The following is a 22,005-nucleotide window of genomic DNA, read 5'->3' as shown; positions in this document are numbered from 1 at the left end:
TTCCAGGAATAGCTCAGAAATCTGCCCACACCAAAGCACTGTATGTACACTGTATATTGACAGTGACTGCTTAGGAGGGGGTGTGGTTGGACCACTTGACTTGAGACAGCTAGTCTGGGCAGTAATAATCTCCTGGTATAAAACTTTCATTTTATGGAAACAGCACACTGCCTAATAAGTGGCACATCCCTGAGATCTGTGCCTCTGCCTCATGCTGCCCTAGGATTACTTAGGCTTAATGGCAAACATTCAGCAGGTTTTTTCTATCTGCTTGCATGTGTCCAAGTAATAAAAAAAATCTGTTACTCACCCTCCATGGGCCCTGGGCTGTAGCTGCGTAAATCACCACTGCAGGTAGTCACTGAGCTCCGCGACTCTGGTATTTCCTGAAAACCCCTTCTAGAAAAATCTCTTCAGATCACAAACTATGGCGGGAGCAGTTTGTGGGGGTAAATCCTCCTAACACGTTCTTGTGGTTACGAAGACGTGGCACGGGTGGATAATAATAATTATTTGCAGGATTTATGTAAATTATTGAAACATTTCTATTAATGATCTTTTCTTTGGCCTTGCAGGAGAGTGAAGACGGGATAGAAGGAGATGGTGAGTATACAGTGTGTAATCTGATTATAGTAATGCGCCATGTACTATAATGTCTCTAATGTAAACCTAACGCTGGGAAATATAAGTGTACACTTCCCTGCACACCGCCAGTCCATAGAAGGAAGCCATCTGTTCAGTGGGGACCAGTTTTACATCTCTGCTAACACTCGATAATCACAGTATGGGATCTTCATATTCCTTGTGCCACAATATACCTGTTTCAGCAATCCAAGAATGTAGATACGTGGTGTTAGTCTTTTGTGACCTGCCCAACCTGCTGATTATGAGGGGCCCTAAATCCCTGTTATTGACCAGAGTGCAGGATACGCCATAGAGGAATGAGGGACATGTGCTTTAGCTGTGACTCTTTGCTTTTTCTTGCTTCACCAAGGGGCTCCTGATAGTGTCAGGCAGTGACTGCATGGCTGCACAAGAGTTAATTTATCTTATGTGATTGCTTCTTTGTGTGGTAGCGCTCGGCATTTCTGCCGGCAAGTCCTGCATCTGCATTTCTATAGAGACTCAGCCCAGCGTAATCATTGATGACTAGGCCCAGCATAGCCCTGTAGTGGTTGTAAATGTGCTCCTGCCTCTATAGCCGCATTGCTTTTAAATATATTTTTGTATCTCGCAGCTGTGCTGACAGACTACGAGAGCGCTGAGGAATCCGAAGTAAGTATCATCAAAGTCTTGTGTGTGAAATTGGAGGTTTGCATGTTGTGGGAAGAGGTTATCTTCACATTTACAGCCAGCCTGTCAGTTACAGTGCGCCTAGGAAGCCTGAGCTACTGGAGAGTAGGGCAAGAAGCACATTTTTTTTGCTCCGATTAAACAAAATTCATGCTTTATTTATATGAAAATTAGGTTCGCAAGTGGACTGGTGGGCAAATCAGTGCCCTTGTAGTCAGGGCTGTGGAGTCGGTAAGCCAAACCTCCGACTCCTCAATTTCCATGACTCCAACTCCACAGCCCTACTTGTAGTTCTCGGCTCCTCTACGTGTTTACCCGGCTGCCGCCTCCCCCACTTTTTGATTGACAGTGGTGACAGAAGTTCTGCAGCACCACATCACCTCTGGCAGTCGAGAAATTGGGGGCGACGACAGGTGATGGGAATCTTGAGGCGCTGAGGAACACCGGTATGCCCACCAGTGCAGTTGCGGTTCCTGGCCGTTGCCGCCCGCTTTATGATTGGCAGTGGAGACCACCTGATATTACCTCTGTCTTCACTGACTGGGAGAGCGACGAGCAGTTGAGAACCATAAGGGCACAGATATGTCCACCATTTCACTTGTGAGCCTAATTGCATAGGATTAAAGAGAAGATGCCACCAGTTTTCTTATAGTTGTTTTTTTTTTTTTTTTTGTGAAATTAAGCTTAAAATAGTAATTAAAATGTATTAATGCAATGTTTGCAAGCATTTCTGTATGAAAAATATATATTTTCTTACAAATATATATATATATATATTTACCACTACGGGGAGCATTTTCCGGTTTAGACCTCAAGCAGCTATATTAAGACTTAACATTAACAGTAAAGCTGGTAGCAGTAAAATTTGGTCAGTAACTGCTGACATCACCATTTCCCTCCCCTTCTGGTTGGTCTAGTATCCCTGGGGCAGAATGAAGAGTAGCATCACAGGGCAGTGCCATTTTGTGGGTGACTGCCCTGTGATCTTCTATCACTAGCAGTTACTGTCTTTCTCTCTCCCATCAGTCTCTCTCACCCAGATTACATGATTCTCTCACCCCCCTCAACAATGTCTGTTTGCTGCAGACCTGCAGCTCTTTATTTTATGTTAGGAAGGGATGAATCACAGAGCAGCTGACAGCTCCTGGTCCAATAATGCTAATGGTACACTGTTCCTCCTTGATGTCTCCGCTATTCTGCCGAGCTTTTCTCCTGCATTTTATTACTGCCAGCCCTCAATCTAGGCTCTGTTCTGTTGGAAGCAATACTGCTTATGTTTAGTTAGCAGATCCGAGGGCTCCATAAATATGGCAGCAGAACACTCCCACTACTGTGAATTGTGCAGCCCACAGAGGCGTGCCCAGTTCATAGCAACAACAGTTCTATTACAATACAGAGGGTCTGAGTCAATACAGAGGGTCTGAGTCAATACAGAGGGTCTGAGTCCATCTGTTATCGCCTATGACCATTGGGTGCCATATTATGACACTGAAAGTATCGTGCTGCTACTGTGAAAGCATGATGTCAGCCCCCAGTGCCTTCTTTAAACTCATATAATACTTGAAATATGTCTCAAATGTAATCAACACCTGGTTATAACAGCATGTTATGCTACATTACATTGATTTATTAATGATTACAAACGTGGTACCTTCCCTTTAACTCATATGTTTGCAAAAAACTTTGGGTTTGTAGCATTTGAATTTTTCCTTCGATTTGAGCTGTGTGATGGCTTGTTTTTGTTTGTTCAGCGGACTGTACTATTGATTTATAGAACGTACGTTTACATTCTGTTTTCATATTGCATGACAAAAACACCTCTTGATGAATTTTATGGGGTATAATGGGGTTATTTTGAATTTCTGTATTTTTGGGGAAAAAAATTATTCTTACTATGTTTCAGCCCTTTCAGTGAGTTGCATCGATTGTTTTATTGATTATACTATAACTTATAACTTATACTTAACATTATGGGGAAAACTTGTTTGTTTTGACCAACACTTGCCCACTCCCTCCTTCCAGAAAAAAACCCCTCAAAAATGACAACAAAAACCCCATGTCTTGATAGTGTTAATACATCCTTACAACTAGTGATGAGTGCTCGTTACTAGAGTTTTCTTAGGGTGTTTGGGTATGCACCGAGTATCGCAGGTGCTAGAGTGACATGTTTGAGTCCCCTCGGCCGCATGTTTCCCAGCTGTCGGACAATCCCCGCTTGTTTTGTGGGCGTCTAACAGCTGCGAAACATGTGGCCGTGGGGACTCTGACATGTCACTCGAGCACCCGCGATACTCTGTGAGTACCCGAGCACTCTAGGCACAGTCGAGTAACGAGCACTTGTGCTTAATCACTAGCTGCAACCTATTTGCCAGCTCTGGGTGCCTGATGCCATCCTTTCTAGAAAGCGTTGTCAGTTATCTACATTTACCAATAGCACTTTTCTGATGAGACTGCAGGTGACATTGCTAAGAGAGAGGGTCTTGGCATATGGAAGTTATGTCAGGAGGAAGAGCAGGGTGAGTTAGTTTAAGAAATGGATGCGATGGGGGAAGCTTGACGTGTATGAAAATTGTATCTCTATCCAGGAGGAGGAGGCTCGTTACAGCGAGGATGAGGCCCTTAAAACCACATTGAAATTGGAAAATAATGCCACTGAGACCCCTGCTCCAAAAGAGGAAAAGCGCAAGTCAAAGGGAGCAGTAACGGGGGAGCGTCAGAGTGGGGATGGACAGGTGAAAATTAACTTTTTTTGTTTGTTTGTTTTTTTTTTTAATTTATCACTTCTCATTTTCCAAACCTATATTAATTGCATCTGCCTTATACTATGCAAGTCCCCTTGTGCTACTAAAACAGCTGTGGTCCAGAGGAGCTCTAAAGGTGTCCTGTACAATCCTGGCATCAAGATGTTGGCATCCAGTAATTTGGGATTTTGGGCCTTCATGGAATGGATTTGTATTTCTCTCTCGCTTCATTGGGGGACACAGGAAACCAGAGATTTGTATTTCCTGCACATCCCATAGATCCTCATTTTATTTGAGATCAGGAGAATATTGGGCCAACTCACCGCCTTGAACTTTTTATGTTCTTGATTTGTTTCTTGATCAGTTTTTCCAGTGTAACGGGGCATTGTCCTACTGACAGAGAGCACAGCCATTTGGTAATAGTTCTGCCATGAAGGGTAGCACTTGGGGTCTTCAGCAAGTAGGTGCTGGTTTGTGGGACAGTATCAGGTTCCAAGTGTACTCTTAAAAACGTTGAGCAGGTCATTGCACATATCCTCAGTTTGTCTTTTTCAAGTAATGCATCTTATTTAACCCACATTTACTCGGTTGTCCACATGATATTAATGTTTACTTTAGGGTTACACTATATATCCTGTGCCTTGATAGGAGCCACAGTCTTGAGATGATCCGTGTTATTCACTTTATTTGCTCTACCTGCTGTTATGTATTATGAGATTATTCCTCATTGCTTTACATACGGTATCTTATTCCTAGGAGAGCACAGAGCCAGACGAGAATAAGACCACCAAGAAGTCTCAGAAAAGACTAGATGACGATGAAGACCGGAAGAATCCAGCCTATATTCCTCGCAAGGGACTCTTCTTTGAGCATGACCTGCGTGGACACACAAATGATGAGGAAGTCAGGTGAGAGCATCTGCTAGTAGGATATTTGTCTGCGGTGTCTTTTTTTTTTTTTTTAATAAATGTGTTTCCTCTAGCTGGAAATCAATGTCATCACTGAATAGAATTTCTGTTTCAGGCCTAAGGGACGCCACCCTCGCAAACTTTGGAAGGATGAGGGTCGGTGGGAGCACGATCGGTTTCGGGAAGATGAGCAAGCTCCGAAGTCTAGAAATGAACTAATAGCTATGTACGGTTATGACATCCGGTCATGTAAAAATTCGGAGGAGATTCGCCCACGTCGACCAAGAAAGCCAAGGTTTTTTAACCATTATGTATTTTTTTTTTCCTGTTACTGCTTTTGAGGGGAGAGGAGGGAGTGCCAGCTTGTTTTTTTTTTGTGCTTCAAGTTAGAAGCTCTCTATTAAAGAGTTGCATTATAAATATTGAATTATCTTTGCAGGTACAGCAGTCCTCAAAGGGAAGACCAAGAGGAAAAACCTAACAGACCTTTACCAAACCGTTACCAAGAGTTTAATTCTACCCCTCCACAAAGAGCCTACAACAATCGCAGTGTTCCCAATCACAGCAGGACTCCTCCTAATAGGACCTATCCTCGGCAAGGATACAAAGATCACCGTTCTGCCAGCTACCCTCCAGAAGATGGCGCTGCCCCACATGCTCCTTCAGAGAGGAGGCAGGAGTATGGTGGTTATAGAGGAAGAAGCACGGAGCAGGCTGCCCCCCAACCCAGCGAACCGCCCACCGAAGCGCAAAACAAAGCTGAACCAACTCCCGAGAAACAAGTAGAAGATACATCGCCTCCACCGCCAGATCGGCCTGTGGAGAAGAAGTCCTATTCTAGAGTAAGGAGGAGTCGCATTAAAGGAGGAGAAGCAGGAAAAAGCATAGATGACACTACATTCCCTGAATTGCCGCCTCCTCCTCAAATGCCTAATGAAGTGGTTCCCGAGCCCTCTCCTCAGATACCTGTAGTGAAGCCTAGTGGATGGGAGCCTCCACTAGAGGGCAGTGTGACAGGACTGGAACAGGAGATGTCACAGGTCAACATTTCGGATCAAAACTGGAGTCCTGGACAGTCGGCGTACATTTCTGCCCGTGGTAAGGAGTTGTCCTGCATTGTGCTCGTACCATTAGTGTACAACTCAACGATCTTTTGCTGTGATATTTAAGAAAGTACATTCTCCCCACTCTCTCGGTATTGACTGACATGTTCTGCACTAAAATTCACCTGGTCTGTTCATTGCTGGAGGTCTGCAAAGAAACACTGGACATGCTTTGTGATGAGAGCTAGGCCATTTGCTGGACGTGTGTTAATTTTGCATAAATAAATTAAGCTCTCCTAAGCTTCCACTGTGAAAGGTACCCTGGCTGCTCTGATTATCCTGGGCAGCCCTGTAATCATGGTATCCTGCCCATCATTCATGTGGCCACCTTAGCCAATTCCTGGCTTCGATAATCATGTGCCCCATATGCACACATCACCACTTAGACCAGTGATTGGTTGTGGCATTCTCTCGTCAATTGTGTGGTGTGTGGTGCTCTGTATGTTAACACACATCATACACACAGATTTTCTTTCCAAATTTGTGAGTGGAAAATCTGCAGCTGATAACATTAGGGGCATTAACCAATCTCACCCAGAGGAATCCCACTTCCCCAGACTCTGCATAGGCATAGACTGGGGTGAAGTTGGAGCCCTGATCCAATGGTGCACAGCATTTTCCATTCATGGTGGTAAGGGCTTTGTGAACAAATCTCATCTACACACTGCAGAAAATATCTGCAGCCCAAATTGGCATAGTGCCGATGTAAAATTCACAGCAACGGTCAATTTATGTTGCAGATCTTCACCGTTTGTCATGCAAAGGATGAAGTCTGTATGTAATGCATTTGCAGATTTTGATTTGCTGCGTATGTGCGAACATTAAGCCCAATTTATCAGTGTTTATGCCACAAATCTGGTGTGTAATAAAGAAAAAACTGCAAGTCCCAAATTTTTGGCACAAGGCAAGGCTGACTTCTGGCATTTTTGCCCACCTCCGACAAAGTGGGCAAAGCTGGGGTGGGCTGGAGGATGGCAACCCCTGTTTGTCAAAGATTTGTAGTGTGGTACATACCACTTTTCAGATCAGATGTGCTGGATTCATTAAGAAAAAATAATGCTCTCCGTGTGAAAATTAAGATAATCTTGTAACTATGATACCTTTTATTAAGATTCATTAAGGGGCATGTGCTTCTTAATGAATCTTAGGTGCATCTGACACCAGCAAATTTCCTCATCAAGGCTGGCACAACACCACCGGTCTCGATAAATCAAGTGTTGGAGGAAGTGAGGCAATAACTGACAAATTACATAATGTAATGAAGTCCCCTCCACCAATCGGCAAAAAACATTTATTGATTTTTTATTTTTTTTTTAATTATTATTATTATTTTTTTAATAAACTGACTAGATATGTCATTTATCTTTACCAGGAATTCCAAATCACATTCACATGACAGGTGGCCCGCCTCAGTACAACCGCATGGAAGGAATGGTAAGTAACCTTGGATCACATCAGGCCTGGTTTTATTTTAACCACTTAGTAAACAGGCTTTGTTTGGGACGTAAAGGACAACTAGTAGGACAACCCCTTAAACTAAATGTTCTGTTCGGCCCCAATAAACCTATACTCCCCTCCCGTGCCGGCTCTGTTCCAGCGGTGTCTGCATTTGCGGTCCCAGGGCTGTGATGCGGTGAAATGACACATGATGTTCATCATCCAATCAGCGCTGGCGTCACTGTCTCCGCCTTCAGACCAACTGAACATGCAGCGGAAGTCCAGGCTACAGCTGAACTTGGACTTCCTCTTCATACTCATTTCGACAGGAAGAGGAAACTGTGACACCAGCGCTGATTTCACCGCATCACAGTCCCGAAACTGCGAGTGCTGATACCGCTGGAACGGGGCCGCCATGGGAGGCGAGTATAGGTTTATTTTTATTGGGGCCAAACATTTAGTTTAAGAAGAGGTTGTCTAGTAGAGAACAACCCCTGTAAGGCGCAGCAATTATTTTAACATTTTCAGTGGTGCATTCCAAATGCCAAAAACACCCATATATGGATAGGTGGCAGAGATCTAGGTACCTGTATCTGTGCTGGGGTCTTGATCCACAGCATCCAGTCTTGGAAATTGCAGTGGGTGCTCAACTGCATATGACAGGTGGCCTCCTGACACACACTGATTCATACAAAGGGGCTGTAAGGTTATCAATATGAGATTGGTGAGGATTCGGCACCCCACCGAGTATATCTGGGAACTGGTGATAGGCAAAGACCTACAGGGGGAACCCCATAACTTTTTCCAATGTAGTGGCTGCTGCCGGGTACTGCAGATCAGCTTCTATTCATCTGTGTGTTCCCTATCCTCTGACCTTATAATGATGGACTTATCCTTGGTTAATGCTATGGACCGTTATTCAGTTTTGACAGCTGCATTGTAGTTCCTCAACAGCCTTTATATCTTGGATGCCGTCTTGGGCCTCCTACTTTTCTACCAGAATCAAGACAAATTCTTTCCTGAACCACAACACAGAAACATTGGTATAAACTGCAAGCAAAATATTAGTTGTGTTCATTGATTCAACGACTGATACTTCCTTGCACTCTGGGGCCATACCACACCTGAAGGCCAGATGGGTAGCAGGTTAGCCCAGCATTAGAACTTCTAGATACAAACATTGCTATGTGGCTGGGTAAACTTTTTTTTTTTTTTTTCCCCTTATTTTCTTCTAGGGAGTTCAAAGTGGACGTGTGAAGCGATATTCCTCCCAGCGTCAAAGACCTGTGCCTGACCCTGCTCCCATGCACATCAGCCTTATGGAAGGACATTACTATGATCCACGTGAGTGTCAATAAAGGTTTTCAGAGTTTCTCTTTTTTTTTTTTTTTTTTTGCTTTTTATATATCGAAGACATTTTTCTTTTTTCTGTGCAGTCCAGTTCCAAGGACCAATATACACTCATGGGGAAAATCCTCCTTCTATTCCCCCCCAAGGGTTGATTGTACAGCAAGAAATGCACCTTCCTCATCCAGGTACTTCCAGTATCTTAATATTTTATATTATATCTGCAGTGATTGATGCGGTTTTGTATAGTTGTACGATTATCACACAGATCTTTATGACACGCTAGTCCGAGACACATTTTGATGGGAGATTCCGTTAAGGAAAACAAACAAAAAAAAAAATCCTTTGTTGAAAATGTTCAAGATGAAGACGCTCTTTCACCAATGTTAGATCATGGGGTGGCTGCAAAAAGCTGTTGAGTTTTCGTTGATACCTAAAACGTTACAGACTCCTCAGTGATCTATAGGGCACTCTGGTCATATATGCAGTGCTGTGCAAAACTTTTAGGCAACTGTGGAAACAGTATTGCAAAGTAAGAACGCTTTCAAAAATAAATGTTAACCCCTTAAAGGGAACCTGTCACCCCAAAAATAGAAGCTGCGGCCACCGGCATCAGGGCTTATCTACAGCATTCTGTAATGCTGTAGATAAGCCCCCGATGTATCCTGAAAGATGAGAAAAAGAGGTTAGATTATACTCACCCAGGGGCGGTCCCGCTGCGGTCCGGTCCGATAGGCGTTGCAGTTCGGGGCCTCCTATCTTCTTACGATGACGTCCTCTTCTTGTCTTCACGCCGCAGCGGGAAAGGTCAGAGAGGCCCGGCACCTGCGCACTGCAGTACTTTGCTCTGCCCTCCACAGGGCAGACAAAGTACGCCTGCGCCGGAGCTGCGTCGTGAAGACAAGAAGAGGACGTCATCGTAAGAAGATAGGAGGCCCCGAACCGGACCACGACGCCCATCGGACCCGGATTCCTCGTTAGGCCACGCCCCCTTGCCGGTCTAGGCCTATCTGCGCCGCACTTTCATTTTCTTCAACGCCGGGCACGCCCCCTCTGCTGTGCACTGCCTCGGCTCTCCATCCGACACTCCTCCTCAGGCGCGTCGGCCTATCAGGACGCTAGTTTCTTTTTCTTGTGTACGCCTGCACTTCTGCGCACCCGAACACAGCTTTGCCCGCCCACCACTCACTCCAGCGTCGCATGGGCAGAGAGAACTGCGTCCATTTTGTTGAGCCCCTGCAGCGTCTTCAGGATTCGGAGGGGGACACAGTTCCTGCGCTGCTTCTGCAATCGCTGGGTGTCTGGTAGGCTCTGCATTCGCTGCCTCCTTCCTCGTCTTTACTCCCTTCAGCAGCATCGCCTTCTTAGCATTCTGCTGCAGTCCCCACTTAAGCAGTATCGCCGGCATAGCGTTCTGCTACAGCCCTCTTCAGCAGTATCGCCTTTATAGCGTCCTGCTGTAGTCCTCATTCAGGCTTTACCTATGCCCAACACCACACAGGCCTCCGGCTATAAACCCACGGTGACCCATCACGCTTGTGCCCGCTGTAAGAGAAAGTGGGCTTCACGCCAGCCGTCGCCTTTCTGTCTGTCCTGCAGTCCTTCCACCATGTCTGTCCTTCAGGAAGCTCCTATTGCTCGGGATGAGTGCACTCCCTCGGAGTGGGCTGTTGCTATGTCTGTCAGTCTCAGACCTGACAAAAGTGTCCCAGTTCCTGGTACAGGTCCTGGAACACTTGCTGCTTCTATCTTTTGCCACCAGTGCCACAAACGCCTCCCACGGCGATTCGCTCGCAACCTGACCACGACCCGCACAGGGTCAGATTGGACAAAGGATCCAGAAAGAGGACTCTGTCTAGCTCCTCATCCAGCTCTCCGGAACCCGCGGCACCATCTAGAATACCCCTCTCCACTTGTTCCCCCTCTGAGGCGGACGTCGGGTCGGATGTACTTTCGCACTCCAAGTCTGATTCAGATACAGATCAGACCTCTGGCACACAGGACATGGTAGATAGCCTTATTTTGGCTATTATTCAAACCCTTGAACTTAAGGAGGAGGATTCCACCTCCCAGGAGGACTCCGTTTCATTCAAACGTTTGAAACTGCCCTGTAGAGTTTTTCCCAATCACAGAGTTTGAGAATACTACCTCTAGACACTGGGAACAACCCAGAAAATGTTTTCCAGGAAGAAAGCATCAGGATATCTTGCACCCCTTTAATCCAGACCTAGTCAGCAAATGGTCTGTTCCCCTAAGGTAGACCCGCCTGTCTCTCATGTATCCTCGCAGACAGTTCTGTCTATCCCTGATGTAGCGTCTCTTAAGGACGCTACGGACAGGCAAATTGAGGCTTTAACCAAATCAGCCTTTGAGGCGTCCGGCGCCTCTCTGCCCGAATTTCGCCTCCTCTTGGGTGGTGAAAGCTGTGTCTGCCTGGGCCAAGATACTTCGCAGGGGCATCGTTGCTTCGGCTTCTTCGGAGGAACTAGCTGATTTAGCAGACAAGATTGCACATGCGGGGAAATATGTTAAATGCCTCCTTGGATGCGGCTGCTTGTTCCGCAAGAGCAAACGGCAACATCCTTGCCATTTGCCGGGTCCTTTGGCTGAAGGTGTGGAACGATGACCCCGCTTCTAAAAAGTCTCTCACTGGCCTTCCGTTCCAAGGCTCCAGGCTCTTCGGCACTAAGCTAGACCAGATCATCTCTGACGCCACAGGTGGAAAGAGCACCGTTCCTCCTCAATCCAGGCCTAAGCACCCCTTTAATCGTAAGGGACCCCAGTCCTTTCGTCCCTTCCAGCCCTTCTCCTTCTTCTCTGGCGGTTCCTCCCAGCAGGAGCGTTCTTCTGCTCAGGGGGAACGGAGGAAACCTTCCTTCAGGCCTACCCCTCACTGGAGGGCTAAGAGCCGCTTCTCTAAACCTTCTGGATCTCGCGTCCACAGATTCTCTTCAAAACGACGGGTCACCCCCACCTAGAAATCTTTCCAGGGTGGGAGGCAGGCTTCTTCTGTTCAGAGGCTTGGTTATCGGTAGTCGACGATGCCTGGGTCAGGAAGATCGTCACATCAGGCTAGAAAATCGAATTTTCTTCGCCCCCAGGAAGACGTTTCTTCCTCTACCGTCCACCAAAGCAGCCGTCCCATCCAGGGCTCCTCCAGGCCGTCGATGCCCTCCTCACCTCAGGAGTGATCGTTCCTGTTCCTTACCGCGAGCAGTTTTCGGGTTTTTACTCAAATCTGTTCATGGTTCCGAAAAAATAGACGTCTCTCTCCGCCCGATTTTGGATCTCAAACAGTTGAACCGCCACCTTTGGGTTCGACACTTCAAGATGGAGTCACTGCTCTCGGTGATCGCTTCAATGGAACCGGGGGAATATTTGTGCTCTGTGGACATTCAGGATGCGTACCTACACATTCCGATTTGTCAGCAGCATCAGAGGTTCCTTCGTTTCGTGATCTAGTAACAACATTACCAGTTTACAGCTCTCCCGTTCGGCCTAGTTTCCGCCCCCAGGGTCTTTACGAAGGTAATGGCAGCAGTCATGGCCATCCTTCGATCAAAGGGGATCCTCAGAATCCCCTATCTCGACGACGTTCTGATCAACGGTCCGTCTCACCGGGACTGCGACCAGAGTCTCCAGATCACTCTGGACACGCTGATGCGCCTCGGCTGGATAATCAACAGGGACAAGTCGACCTTGATTCCAACTCAACGCCTTGAGTTCCTGGGCATGGAATTCAACACCATCCAAGCTTGGGTCTTCCTCCCAAAACTTCTCTCTCCGCCAGGGCATCAAAGCCTTAAAGCACCCGGTCCCTCTACCTCTACAGCTCTGTATGAAAGTTCTAGGGAAGATGGTCACTTCCAAGGAAGCAGTACCTTATGCTCAATTTCACTCTCTCCCTCTCCAGCTGGCTCCCCTGTCTGCTTGGGCCAAGAACCCACTTTCCCTAGATCGCCCAATTCGCCTTCCTCTCGATGTGAGACAGTCTCTCACTTGGTGGACGCTTTCCGCCTCCATTCTGCGCGGGAGGTCATTTCGCCACCTTCGCTGGCAGATCATGAGGGAGGTGTCAAACATTCTACGCTGGGCAATGAACCACGATCCCGCCATCTCCGCTGTCCACATTCCAGGGGTGAACAATTGGGAAGCCAACTTCCTCAATCGTCAGGGCCTCGCGTCAGGCGAGTGGTCTCTCCATCCCACCGTCTTCAACCAAATATGTCAGAGATGGGGAGTTGCGGACGTCGACCTAATGGCCTCCTGAATGAACCATAAGGTTCCCCAGTATGTAGCCAGGTCTCTGGACCCGATGGCCGTCGCTTGCGACGTCCTGGTGATCCCGTGGGCCCAGTTCCACATGCCCTATCTGTTTCCTCCTCACTTGATCCCAAGGGTTGTAAAAAAGATAAAGGCAGAGAGGGTCCCTGATCTCTTAATAGCTCCAGATTGACCTCGCAGGGCCTGGTACGCGGAGCTAGTAAACATGCTGTCGGACATCCCCTGGAGGCCCCCACACCGTCCAGATCTTTTATCGTAGGGGCCCCTCTTCCACCCGAATTCTCAGTCTCTGAATTTAATGGTATGGCCGTTGAGGCTGCCGTCCTAAAGGACGCAGGTTTTTCTCAGTGTCATATAGACCATGCATGATCAAAGCTAGGAAGCCGGTTTCTTCTTGCATCTATCATAGATGTTGGAAGGCCTTTTTCCGATGGTGCGACGGCAACAGCTTGTTCCCTATGGTTTTTCCCTTCCTTCAGTCCTTGGCTTCCTTCAAGCGGGTCTCGATTCGGGCCTTTCTTTGAGCTAGGTCTCCGCCCTGTTCATCCTTTTCCAAAGGGACCTAGCTTCCCTTCCACAAGTCAGGACCTTCCTCCAGGGTGTTGCCCACATAGCACCTCCTTATCATTCCCCGGTTGAGCCATGGGATCTCAACCTCGTTCTCGGCACCATCCAACGTGCACCTTTTGAACCAATCCATGACATTTCCTTTTCTCACCTATCTTGGAAGGTGGCCTTCCTGGTCGCCATCACCTCTATTAGGAGGGTATCCGAGTTAGCGGCATTATCCTGCCGTTCTCCTTTCCTAATTCTGCACCAGGACAAAGTCCTGCGGCCTGTTCCTTCCTTTCTACCAAAGATAGTTTCGGCTTTTAACATAAACGAGGACATCGTCCTTCCTTCCTTGTGCCCTTCCCTGGTCGGTCCATCCCTTGGAGAAATCTATCCACAAGCTGGATTTGGTCAGGGCTATCCAAGTTTCTTACCAGAACTGCTTTTTTTCGCCAGTCCGATCCTCGGTTTGTCGTCCCTGAAGGTCGTCGAAAAGGGCTCCCCCGCTTCTAAATCCTCCACTATTGCTCGTTGGCTTCGTTCGGTGGTTCTGGAGGCATACCGCATTCAGGATAAACAGCCTCCTCCCGAGGTGAGGGCTCACTACTCGAGCTGTGGGAGCTTCTTTGGCCTTTCGTCACCAGGCTTCGGCTTTGCAGGTTTGCAAAGCTGCAACCTGGTCATCCCTTCACACCTTTGTACGGTTCTACAAGGTGCATAGTCAGCCTTCTGCGGATGCAGGCCTGGGTGGGAAGATACTGCAGGCGGCGGTTTCCCACCGGCTGACCTAAGTCTTCTTTTCTCTGACTATTTTTTTTTTTCCCACCCTTGGGACTGCTTTTGGACATCCCATGGCTACCTGTGTCCCCAATGAAGTGAGAAAGAAAGAGGGATTTTTGGTTCTTACTGTAAAATCTTTCTTGGAGCCTTCATTGGGGGACACAGCACCTTCCTTTATTTTGTACCGTGTTGGCCAAAGTGCCGTTGTTTTGGGTTGGTACATAGTTTGAGTTCCTTATACTTACTCCTACGACTGCTTTAGCACTAAACTGAGTTGCATTGTGCCTGTCGGAGGGTGTATACTGCCGAGGAGGAGTTAACGTTTCCTTTTTTGCATAGTGTCAGCCTCCTAGCGACAGCAGCATACACCCATGGTTACCTGTGTCCCCCAGTGAAGGCTCCAAAAAAGAGATTTTACAGTAAGAACCAAAAATCCCTCTTTTGCGTTTATTTTTTCCTCCCCTTCTTCCCGGAGCCATAACTTTTATTTTTTTTGTCAATATGGCCATGTGAGAACTTTGTTTTTTGCGGGACTAGTTCTACTTTTGAACGATACCATTGCTCTTACCATACCGTGTACTGGAAAACGGGGAAAAAATTCTAGGTGCGTCGGAATCGCAAAAAAAAGTGCAATTCCACAGTTGTGTGGTGTGTGTGTTTTTTTTTTTTTTTTTTTTTTTTTTTTTAACCATGTTCACTGAATGCTAAAACTGACCCTCCATTATGATTCTCCAAGTGATTTAGGAGTTCATAGACTCCAAACATGTATAAGTTCTTTGGATTTTTTTTTCACCACTTAAATAACAAAGTTTGCACAAAAAAAAAAAAAACACTCCATTTTCTAAGACCTGTAACTTCTCCATTTTTAGAGTTCATTAAATGAAGCAGAAACGGCTGTTATGAGGCTTAAATCTGGGTTAGGAATGGCCAAACGCTGTTATATTATACACTAAGACTGAGCACAGCAATACGATTCAAGGTAGTTCTACTGCATCAACAGGGTCTCTCCCAGGCAAACATTTCAAAGCAGACTGAGGATTTATGATGTGGTGTTCAAGCTCTTTTGAATTGGCACCAAGAAATGGGCAACTTTGAAGACTATAGATGGTCATTGATCAACGAAACTTGGTGCAGCAGATGAAAGATACAACATGCTAACTTACCATCGATATCGGAAGATGTCCAGCAGTGACGTTGGCACTGGCGGCAACTGGGACACAACCACCTCAGTCTATTGCTTTGAAAAAATGTGGCCGATCATTTAGTTTTTTCCGGAAGAATTGCAGCCTAAAAGTCATAACTTCGACATGGAAACAAGTGACTCAAATATGCAAGAAAACATAATTTGGGTGCAAAAAAATGGCTGCAGGTGCTCTGGACTGATAAGTCAAAATGTGAAATATTTGTCTGTAACAGAAGGCAGGTTGCTCACCAAAGGACTGGGAAGTGATACACTGAGTGTCTGCAGGCCTCAGTGATGTTAGGTGAAGGCTGCGTTTCAGCAAATTAAGGGGTTTGATTATGATTAATGGTGCCCTCAATGCTGTGCAATACAGACAGATATTTATCCATCATCCTATACCATCAGGGAGGTGTGTTGTTGGCTCCAAATGTATTATGAAGGAAGACATTAGGAACTATATTTGTGTCCGTACATGTGAGTGGTGTTGCAGCTTAGGTTCATCTACGTCTACTTCATACAGCCCAAGAAATAACATTCATTTTCAGCCCCAGTATGAATAGAAATTCTAGGATTCCCTACTAAAAGGTCTTTTAGATTTGGGCATTTGCAACAGTATTTATTTTTTTTTCCCTGGTGGTTGTGTTGCTTGAAATTTTATAATTCAACCTTGTTAAAGTGAATTTACCCTCACTGAGTGTTAAGAGATAATTTAGTCTGTTATGTATTTCAGGTTTGCACCCGCACCAGCCTGCTGCTCCGATGCCTACCCCAAATCTTTACCCTGGCCCAGTTCCTATCCCACCTGGACAGCCACCTCCTCAACAGTTATTACCTCCTCCCTACTTTACTGCCCCTCCTAGTGTCATTAATTTTGGAAATCCAACCTACCCCTATCCTCCAGGACCCCTTCCTCCACCACCGGCTCATTTATACCCTAATACACAGGTAAGCTGATAGACTTGCTGTAAAATATTACAATTCGAGCCACACACTCAAGTGTACACAAAGCTGAGCACTGAAGAGATCCATAATATTAAAATTAGTTTTAGGGCTCCTTTTCACTTGCGAGAAATACGTGCAAGTCTCGCAGGTTAAAACCCAGCTCTGGCACCGACACTTGGGAGCGGAGCGTGCAGCTCTATGTATTGCTATGCAGCCGCACGCTCCGCTCTGGAGTGTCGGCGCCAGAGCTGGGTTTTAACCTGCGAGACTCGCACCATTTCTTGCAAGTGAAAAGGAGCCCTTCGTGAAACAAAAAATTAAAAAGCAATGTTTCCTACAGTGGACACTAGTGTGGCCAAAAATATGAACAATATGTACAATGCAGATAATGTAGGATATATCAATATGTAGAAGGGGTATTAGAAAAATTCCAAGTTCTGTGACATCCACCCCAATCTAAAAATGATTCCTATTATGCACCTGGGATATCCTATGTCAAAAACTATGTGCCTAGAAAAAGGTCTAACTGGTACATCGAAAATACACACAAGCATCAAACCCAATACTGTCATCGATCAAGAGGGGGTCCTAGAATTTCACTTGTGCCATTCCAGTGAACAAAGAAAATAGAAAGAGTTAAGTGTGATTATGGGGACAGATGGTTGAGGAGGAACTATCGAAATCCACCCCATATACACAAATAAAGCCTCCCATGCCAATTCTTTTGTGAAGAAAGTCCCTTTGTAATTTTAGTACCCGTGTGTAGATATGGTGGCAGATTACAGGAATCATAGATGGCCAGCTCCAGCGTCCCCTCACCCCGACGCACGTTTCGCTATATATCTATCTAATATATATATATATATATATATATATATATATATATATATATATATATATATATATATATATATATATATAATTTTATTTATAGTGTCTGAATAAATCATGCACATTAATAAATTAGTTTGTATGCATAGTTAATAGTGTAATTTGTTTTAAATTTGGACCCTCTAGGCCCAGTCCCAGGTGTATGGAGGGGTAACGTATTATAACCCTGTACAGCAGCAAGTTCAGCCGAAGCCTTCACCGCCACGACGTACATCACAACCTGTCACTATAAAACCACCACCTCCAGAGGTAACGTGTCTGAGATTAGGTGACCTTTTCCCTTGATTGTTAGTCTGTGATTATGGTTCTCTAATTGCTTTCTGACCACCTATACACTTTTAAACGTCCTGGCGTTCCCTCTCCTACTCTGAGCGCAGTTATGAGCGATCATAAGCTATGGAAGCAGTGATCTGGGTGTCTGACACCATAGAGAAGGCAGAGACTGTTTATTACCGTCTGTATCTTCTCTATCACTGTATACACAGTAGTAAACAAGCGTTATGTATGCAGTAATAAGAAGCACTGACCACGCTTATTCCGTACAAAACAATCATGTAATCACTGGCTAAAGGGAGAGAACAGAAGCTATTGGGTCATAAGGGATGCAGACAGTTCTGCTATACATCCACATTTCCCTTGTAATTGGGCCTAATATGCCAGCCTCCGTTACAAATGAAATATGTTGAAAATAAAAATAGTTTAAATTATTGAAATGCCTCCTCTCTAGAGGTCTTATATGATCTTCTTCAGGACCCAATAGATGAAATATAAAATTAACAAATAAAAGGTAAAAAAAATGCCACTGCAAATCCAAATTGCTTTTATTACCCCGGCCTTTTGTAAAAATAAATAAATAAATAAATAAAATAATTGCTAAATAATGGGGAACACATTTTTTTAAAAATGTATCTCAGTTGGTCTTTGTGGTAATGTAAAAAAAAATCAGTTATTTCCCTTATTGTCCTATTGATATCGCCTGATATCTGCAAAAAACAAACAATACATCAGTAATCTAAAAATAAAGCCTCATGTCTCATGAAAAAAGATACAAATATTTCTTTAATATCTGAGAAAAAAAAATTCTACAGCTCCTTTGAACCATGAAAATTGAAAATGTGACAGGTCAGGAACTGGGAATAATGGTTTGGTCTTGAACCGGTTCATTCATTTGCTGCAACGTAATACTGTATTTCCACTGAAGTTGCTACTAAGGAAATATATGGCCGTCTGGTTTCAGTTATGTTTTGAGAGCGTTTTTAAACTTTGCAGATTTTTCCAATGCACCTTTTTGCTATGTTTGGATTTGCAAAAATGTTAGAATATCCAAGCTGTGGGTATGAAAATGGACAACTTGCCCAAAAATCCTTGCAGATTATGAGAACTCCACATGCACGTATTATGTAGACTGCAGCAGGTAATCAGTCACATAAATCTGTCACTCTTGACCGTTGCGCTGTCACCTATCCACTGGATCACTGGGGGCCAGATGTTTGGATTAGAACCACTGACCACTGTGCTGCCCATCTTGGCCACAAGATGGCAGACAGAAGGAGTTAAAGAAGTAATAATAATAATTTATATAGCGCCAACATATTCCGCAGCGCTTTACAAATTATAGAGGGGACTTGTACAGACAATAGACATTACAGCATAACAGAAATCATAGTTCAAAATAGATACCAAGAGGAATGAGGGCCCTGCTCGCAAGCTTACAAACTATGAGGAAAAGGGGAGACACGAGAGGTGGATGGTAACAATTGCTTTAGTTATTCGGACCAGCCATAGTGTAAGGCTCGGGTGTTCATGTAAAGCTGCATGAACCGGTTATCAGCCTAAGTATGTAGCAGTACAGACACAGACGGCAAATAACTGCATAAAGTGTATGAGAACATGTTGCGTTGAACATGATTATGTTTTTTTTTTTGTTTTTTTTGTTTTTTTTAATGGGCCACACAGGGATAGTTAGGTTAATGCGTTGAGGCGGTAGGCCAATCTGAACAAATGAGTTTTTAGGGTACGCTTAAAACACTGGGGATTAATCGTATTAACCTAGGTAGTGCATTCCAAAGAATCGGCGCAGCACGTGTAAAGTCTTGGAGACGGGAGTGGGAGGTTCTGATTATTGAGGATGCTAACCTGAGGTCATTAGCGGAGCGGAGGGCACCGTTAGGGTGGTAGACTGAGACCAGAGAGGAGATGTAGGGTGGTGCTGAGCCATGGAGTGCTTTGTGGATGAGGGTAGTAGTTTTGTACTGGATTCTTGAGTGGATCGGTAACCAGTGTAATGACTGGCACAAGGTAGAGGCATCGGTGTAACGGTTGGTGAGGAATATGATCCTGGCTGCAGCATTCAGGACAGATTGGAGCGGGGAGAGTTTGGTAAGACGGAGGCTGATTAGTAGAGAGTTACAATAGTCCAGACGAGAATGAATAAGTGAAACCGTAAGAGTTTTTGCAGAGTCGAAAGTAAGAAAAGGGCGAATTCTAGAAATGTTTTTGAGATGCAGATAAGAAGAGCCAGCCAATGATCGGATGTGGGGGGTGAATGAAAACTGGGAATCAAGTATGACCCCCAAGGCAGCGGGCATGTTGCTTTGGAGTAATGGTGGACCCGCACACGGAGATGGCAATGTCAGGCAAAGGTAGGTTAATAGAGGGAGAAAACACAAGGAGTTCAGTTTTTGACAGGTTCAGTTTCAGATAGAGGGAGGACATGATGTTGGAGACAGCGGTAAGACAATCACTGGTGCTTACTAAAAAGGTCGGCGTGGTAACAGGAGAAGTGGTGTATAATTGAGTGTCATCAGCATAGAGATGGTACTGGAAATCAAATCTACTGATTGTTTGTCCAATAGGGGCAGTATACAAAGAGAAAAGGAGGGGACCTAGGACTGATCCTTGAGGAACCCCAACAGTAAGTGGAAGGTGAGAGGATGAGGAACCAGCAAAACATACAGTGAAGGAGCGGTCAAAGAGAAAGGAGGAGAACCAGGAGAGAACAGTGTCCTTGAGGCCGATGGAGCGGAACATAGTGAGGAGGAGCTGATGATCCACAGTGTCGAATGCTGCGGAGAGATCCAAGAGAATTAGCATGGAGTAGTGACCATTAGATTTAGCTGTTAATAGGTCATTAGAGACTTTAGTGAGGGCAGTTTCAGTAGAGTGTAAAGAGAGGAAACCAGATTGAAGAGGGTCTAGAAGAGAGTTATCTGAGAGATAGCGGGTAAGACGGGAGGGGACCAGGCGTTCGAGGAGTTTAGAGATGATGGGAAGATTAGAGACAGGTCTATAGTTAGCGGCACAGTTTTGGTTGAGGGATGTTTTTTTAAGTAATGGATGTATGATGGCATGCTTAAATGAGGATGGAAAAATACCGGAAGTGTGAGAAAGGTTGAATATTTTTGTTAGGTGAGAGGTGACAGCCGGGGAAAGGGACTGGAGGAGATGTGATGGAATGGGGTCACTGGTGCAAGTGGTTGGGCGAGAAGATGCAAGGAGCCTGATTACTTCTTCTTCTGTAACTGGTTCAAAGTCAGAGAGTGAACTAGATGCAGTAGGGGAGGACAGTGAATGGTATGAAGAGATTGGGAGATGATTTCCTGTCGAATGTGGTCAGTTTTTTTCTACTGCTTGCATATTCACTTCTCCAATAACTTGTGTGACCCTGACGAAGATGTGTCAAGTTCATCTTTGCCTCTGGCTATCCTCTTTTTTTCAGTGCCCATAGGTTTAGAGTATATCCACTGACTGCATGCATGACAAGCTGCTACAGTCATCTCTTTAGCACACCTTGTGGCCACGAGGAAACTGGATCCACAAGTCAATTGTTCTTATGATCAGAGGGTCCCGGGTGAAATCCCCCTTTCACCATCTGTCCATTTTAATGTAGAAAATAATACATGCTTCTTTAAATCCTTTCTTTCAGGAAAACAGATATTTGAAGGTTAAAGAAAAGAGCAGCTCCTAAGCGAATGCTGTAAAAGGTTCCTTTCCTAAGAAGAGCGTCCTTGATTATAGAACAGTATTTTACCAGTACCTTTTTTTTTTTTTTTTTTTAAAGTATTCCCTCCGGATATGTGGGATTACGCAAATTTTATTACCGTATATCTTCAAGTTGTTCTTTTACAGAATCTTGAAGCATTCACCAATATAAATATGTAATATTTGGTATGTTGATAGACCATTAATGTATATTGTTACATGTTTGAATATATGTAAGGAAAGTTTTTGTTTGCTGCGTGCCTAAGTTTCTTCTGTCTTCTTGTAAAGCTTTTTATTTGGAAAAAAAAAGTGCAAGTAAAAGTGCTGCTAATAAAAAGTATTCAATTCAATGGTGATATTTAAAAAGAAAGTGTTTCCAAGACTTTATCCTGGAGAGAGCAAGTCATGAAAAAAAGTTGAAATCAAGTTCTGACCCTTGACTGGAGTTTACATATACTTGCGTATTCCTTTACCATTAAAATTAGCAAAACCACAAGGCATATATATTATAACTTTTTTTTTTTTTTTTTTTTTTTTTTTACTTTTAGTCCATGGTCTTGGGG

At 44.8% G+C, this 22,005-nt stretch overlaps 1 protein-coding gene across 2 annotated transcripts in view; it reads left to right on the top strand.

The window, feature by feature from the left end:
- Window positions 1-21,687, top strand: part of CASC3 (CASC3 exon junction complex subunit) — a 39,422-nt gene extending 17,735 nt beyond the window's left edge. The window contains exons 2-14 of one of the 2 annotated variants that reach the window (XM_069751629.1): window positions 576-603; window positions 1,238-1,275; window positions 3,879-4,025; window positions 4,791-4,942; window positions 5,058-5,237; window positions 5,382-6,040; window positions 7,418-7,479; window positions 8,718-8,826; window positions 8,919-9,017; window positions 16,359-16,573; window positions 17,588-17,710; window positions 20,317-20,386; window positions 21,387-21,687. In XM_069751629.1, the coding sequence (XP_069607730.1) occupies window positions 576-603; window positions 1,238-1,275; window positions 3,879-4,025; window positions 4,791-4,942; window positions 5,058-5,237; window positions 5,382-6,040; window positions 7,418-7,479; window positions 8,718-8,826; window positions 8,919-9,017; window positions 16,359-16,573; window positions 17,588-17,710; window positions 20,317-20,379 (1,875 nt within the window). In that variant the 3' untranslated portion in view covers window positions 20,380-20,386; window positions 21,387-21,687. The remainder of the gene's footprint in view (window positions 1-575; window positions 604-1,237; window positions 1,276-3,878; window positions 4,026-4,790; window positions 4,943-5,057; window positions 5,238-5,381; window positions 6,041-7,417; window positions 7,480-8,717; window positions 8,827-8,918; window positions 9,018-16,358; window positions 16,574-17,587; window positions 17,711-20,316; window positions 20,387-21,386) is intronic. The other variant, XM_069751630.1, reaches the window with a different exon arrangement.
- The last annotated feature ends 318 nt before the right edge of the window (window positions 21,688-22,005 follow it).

The sequence above is a fragment of the Ranitomeya imitator genome, chromosome 2 (genome assembly GCF_032444005.1).
Source record: "Ranitomeya imitator isolate aRanImi1 chromosome 2, aRanImi1.pri, whole genome shotgun sequence".
NCBI classification, from domain to species: domain Eukaryota; kingdom Metazoa; phylum Chordata; class Amphibia; order Anura; family Dendrobatidae; genus Ranitomeya; species Ranitomeya imitator.
This window is presented reverse-complemented; position numbering and strand designations above follow the sequence as displayed.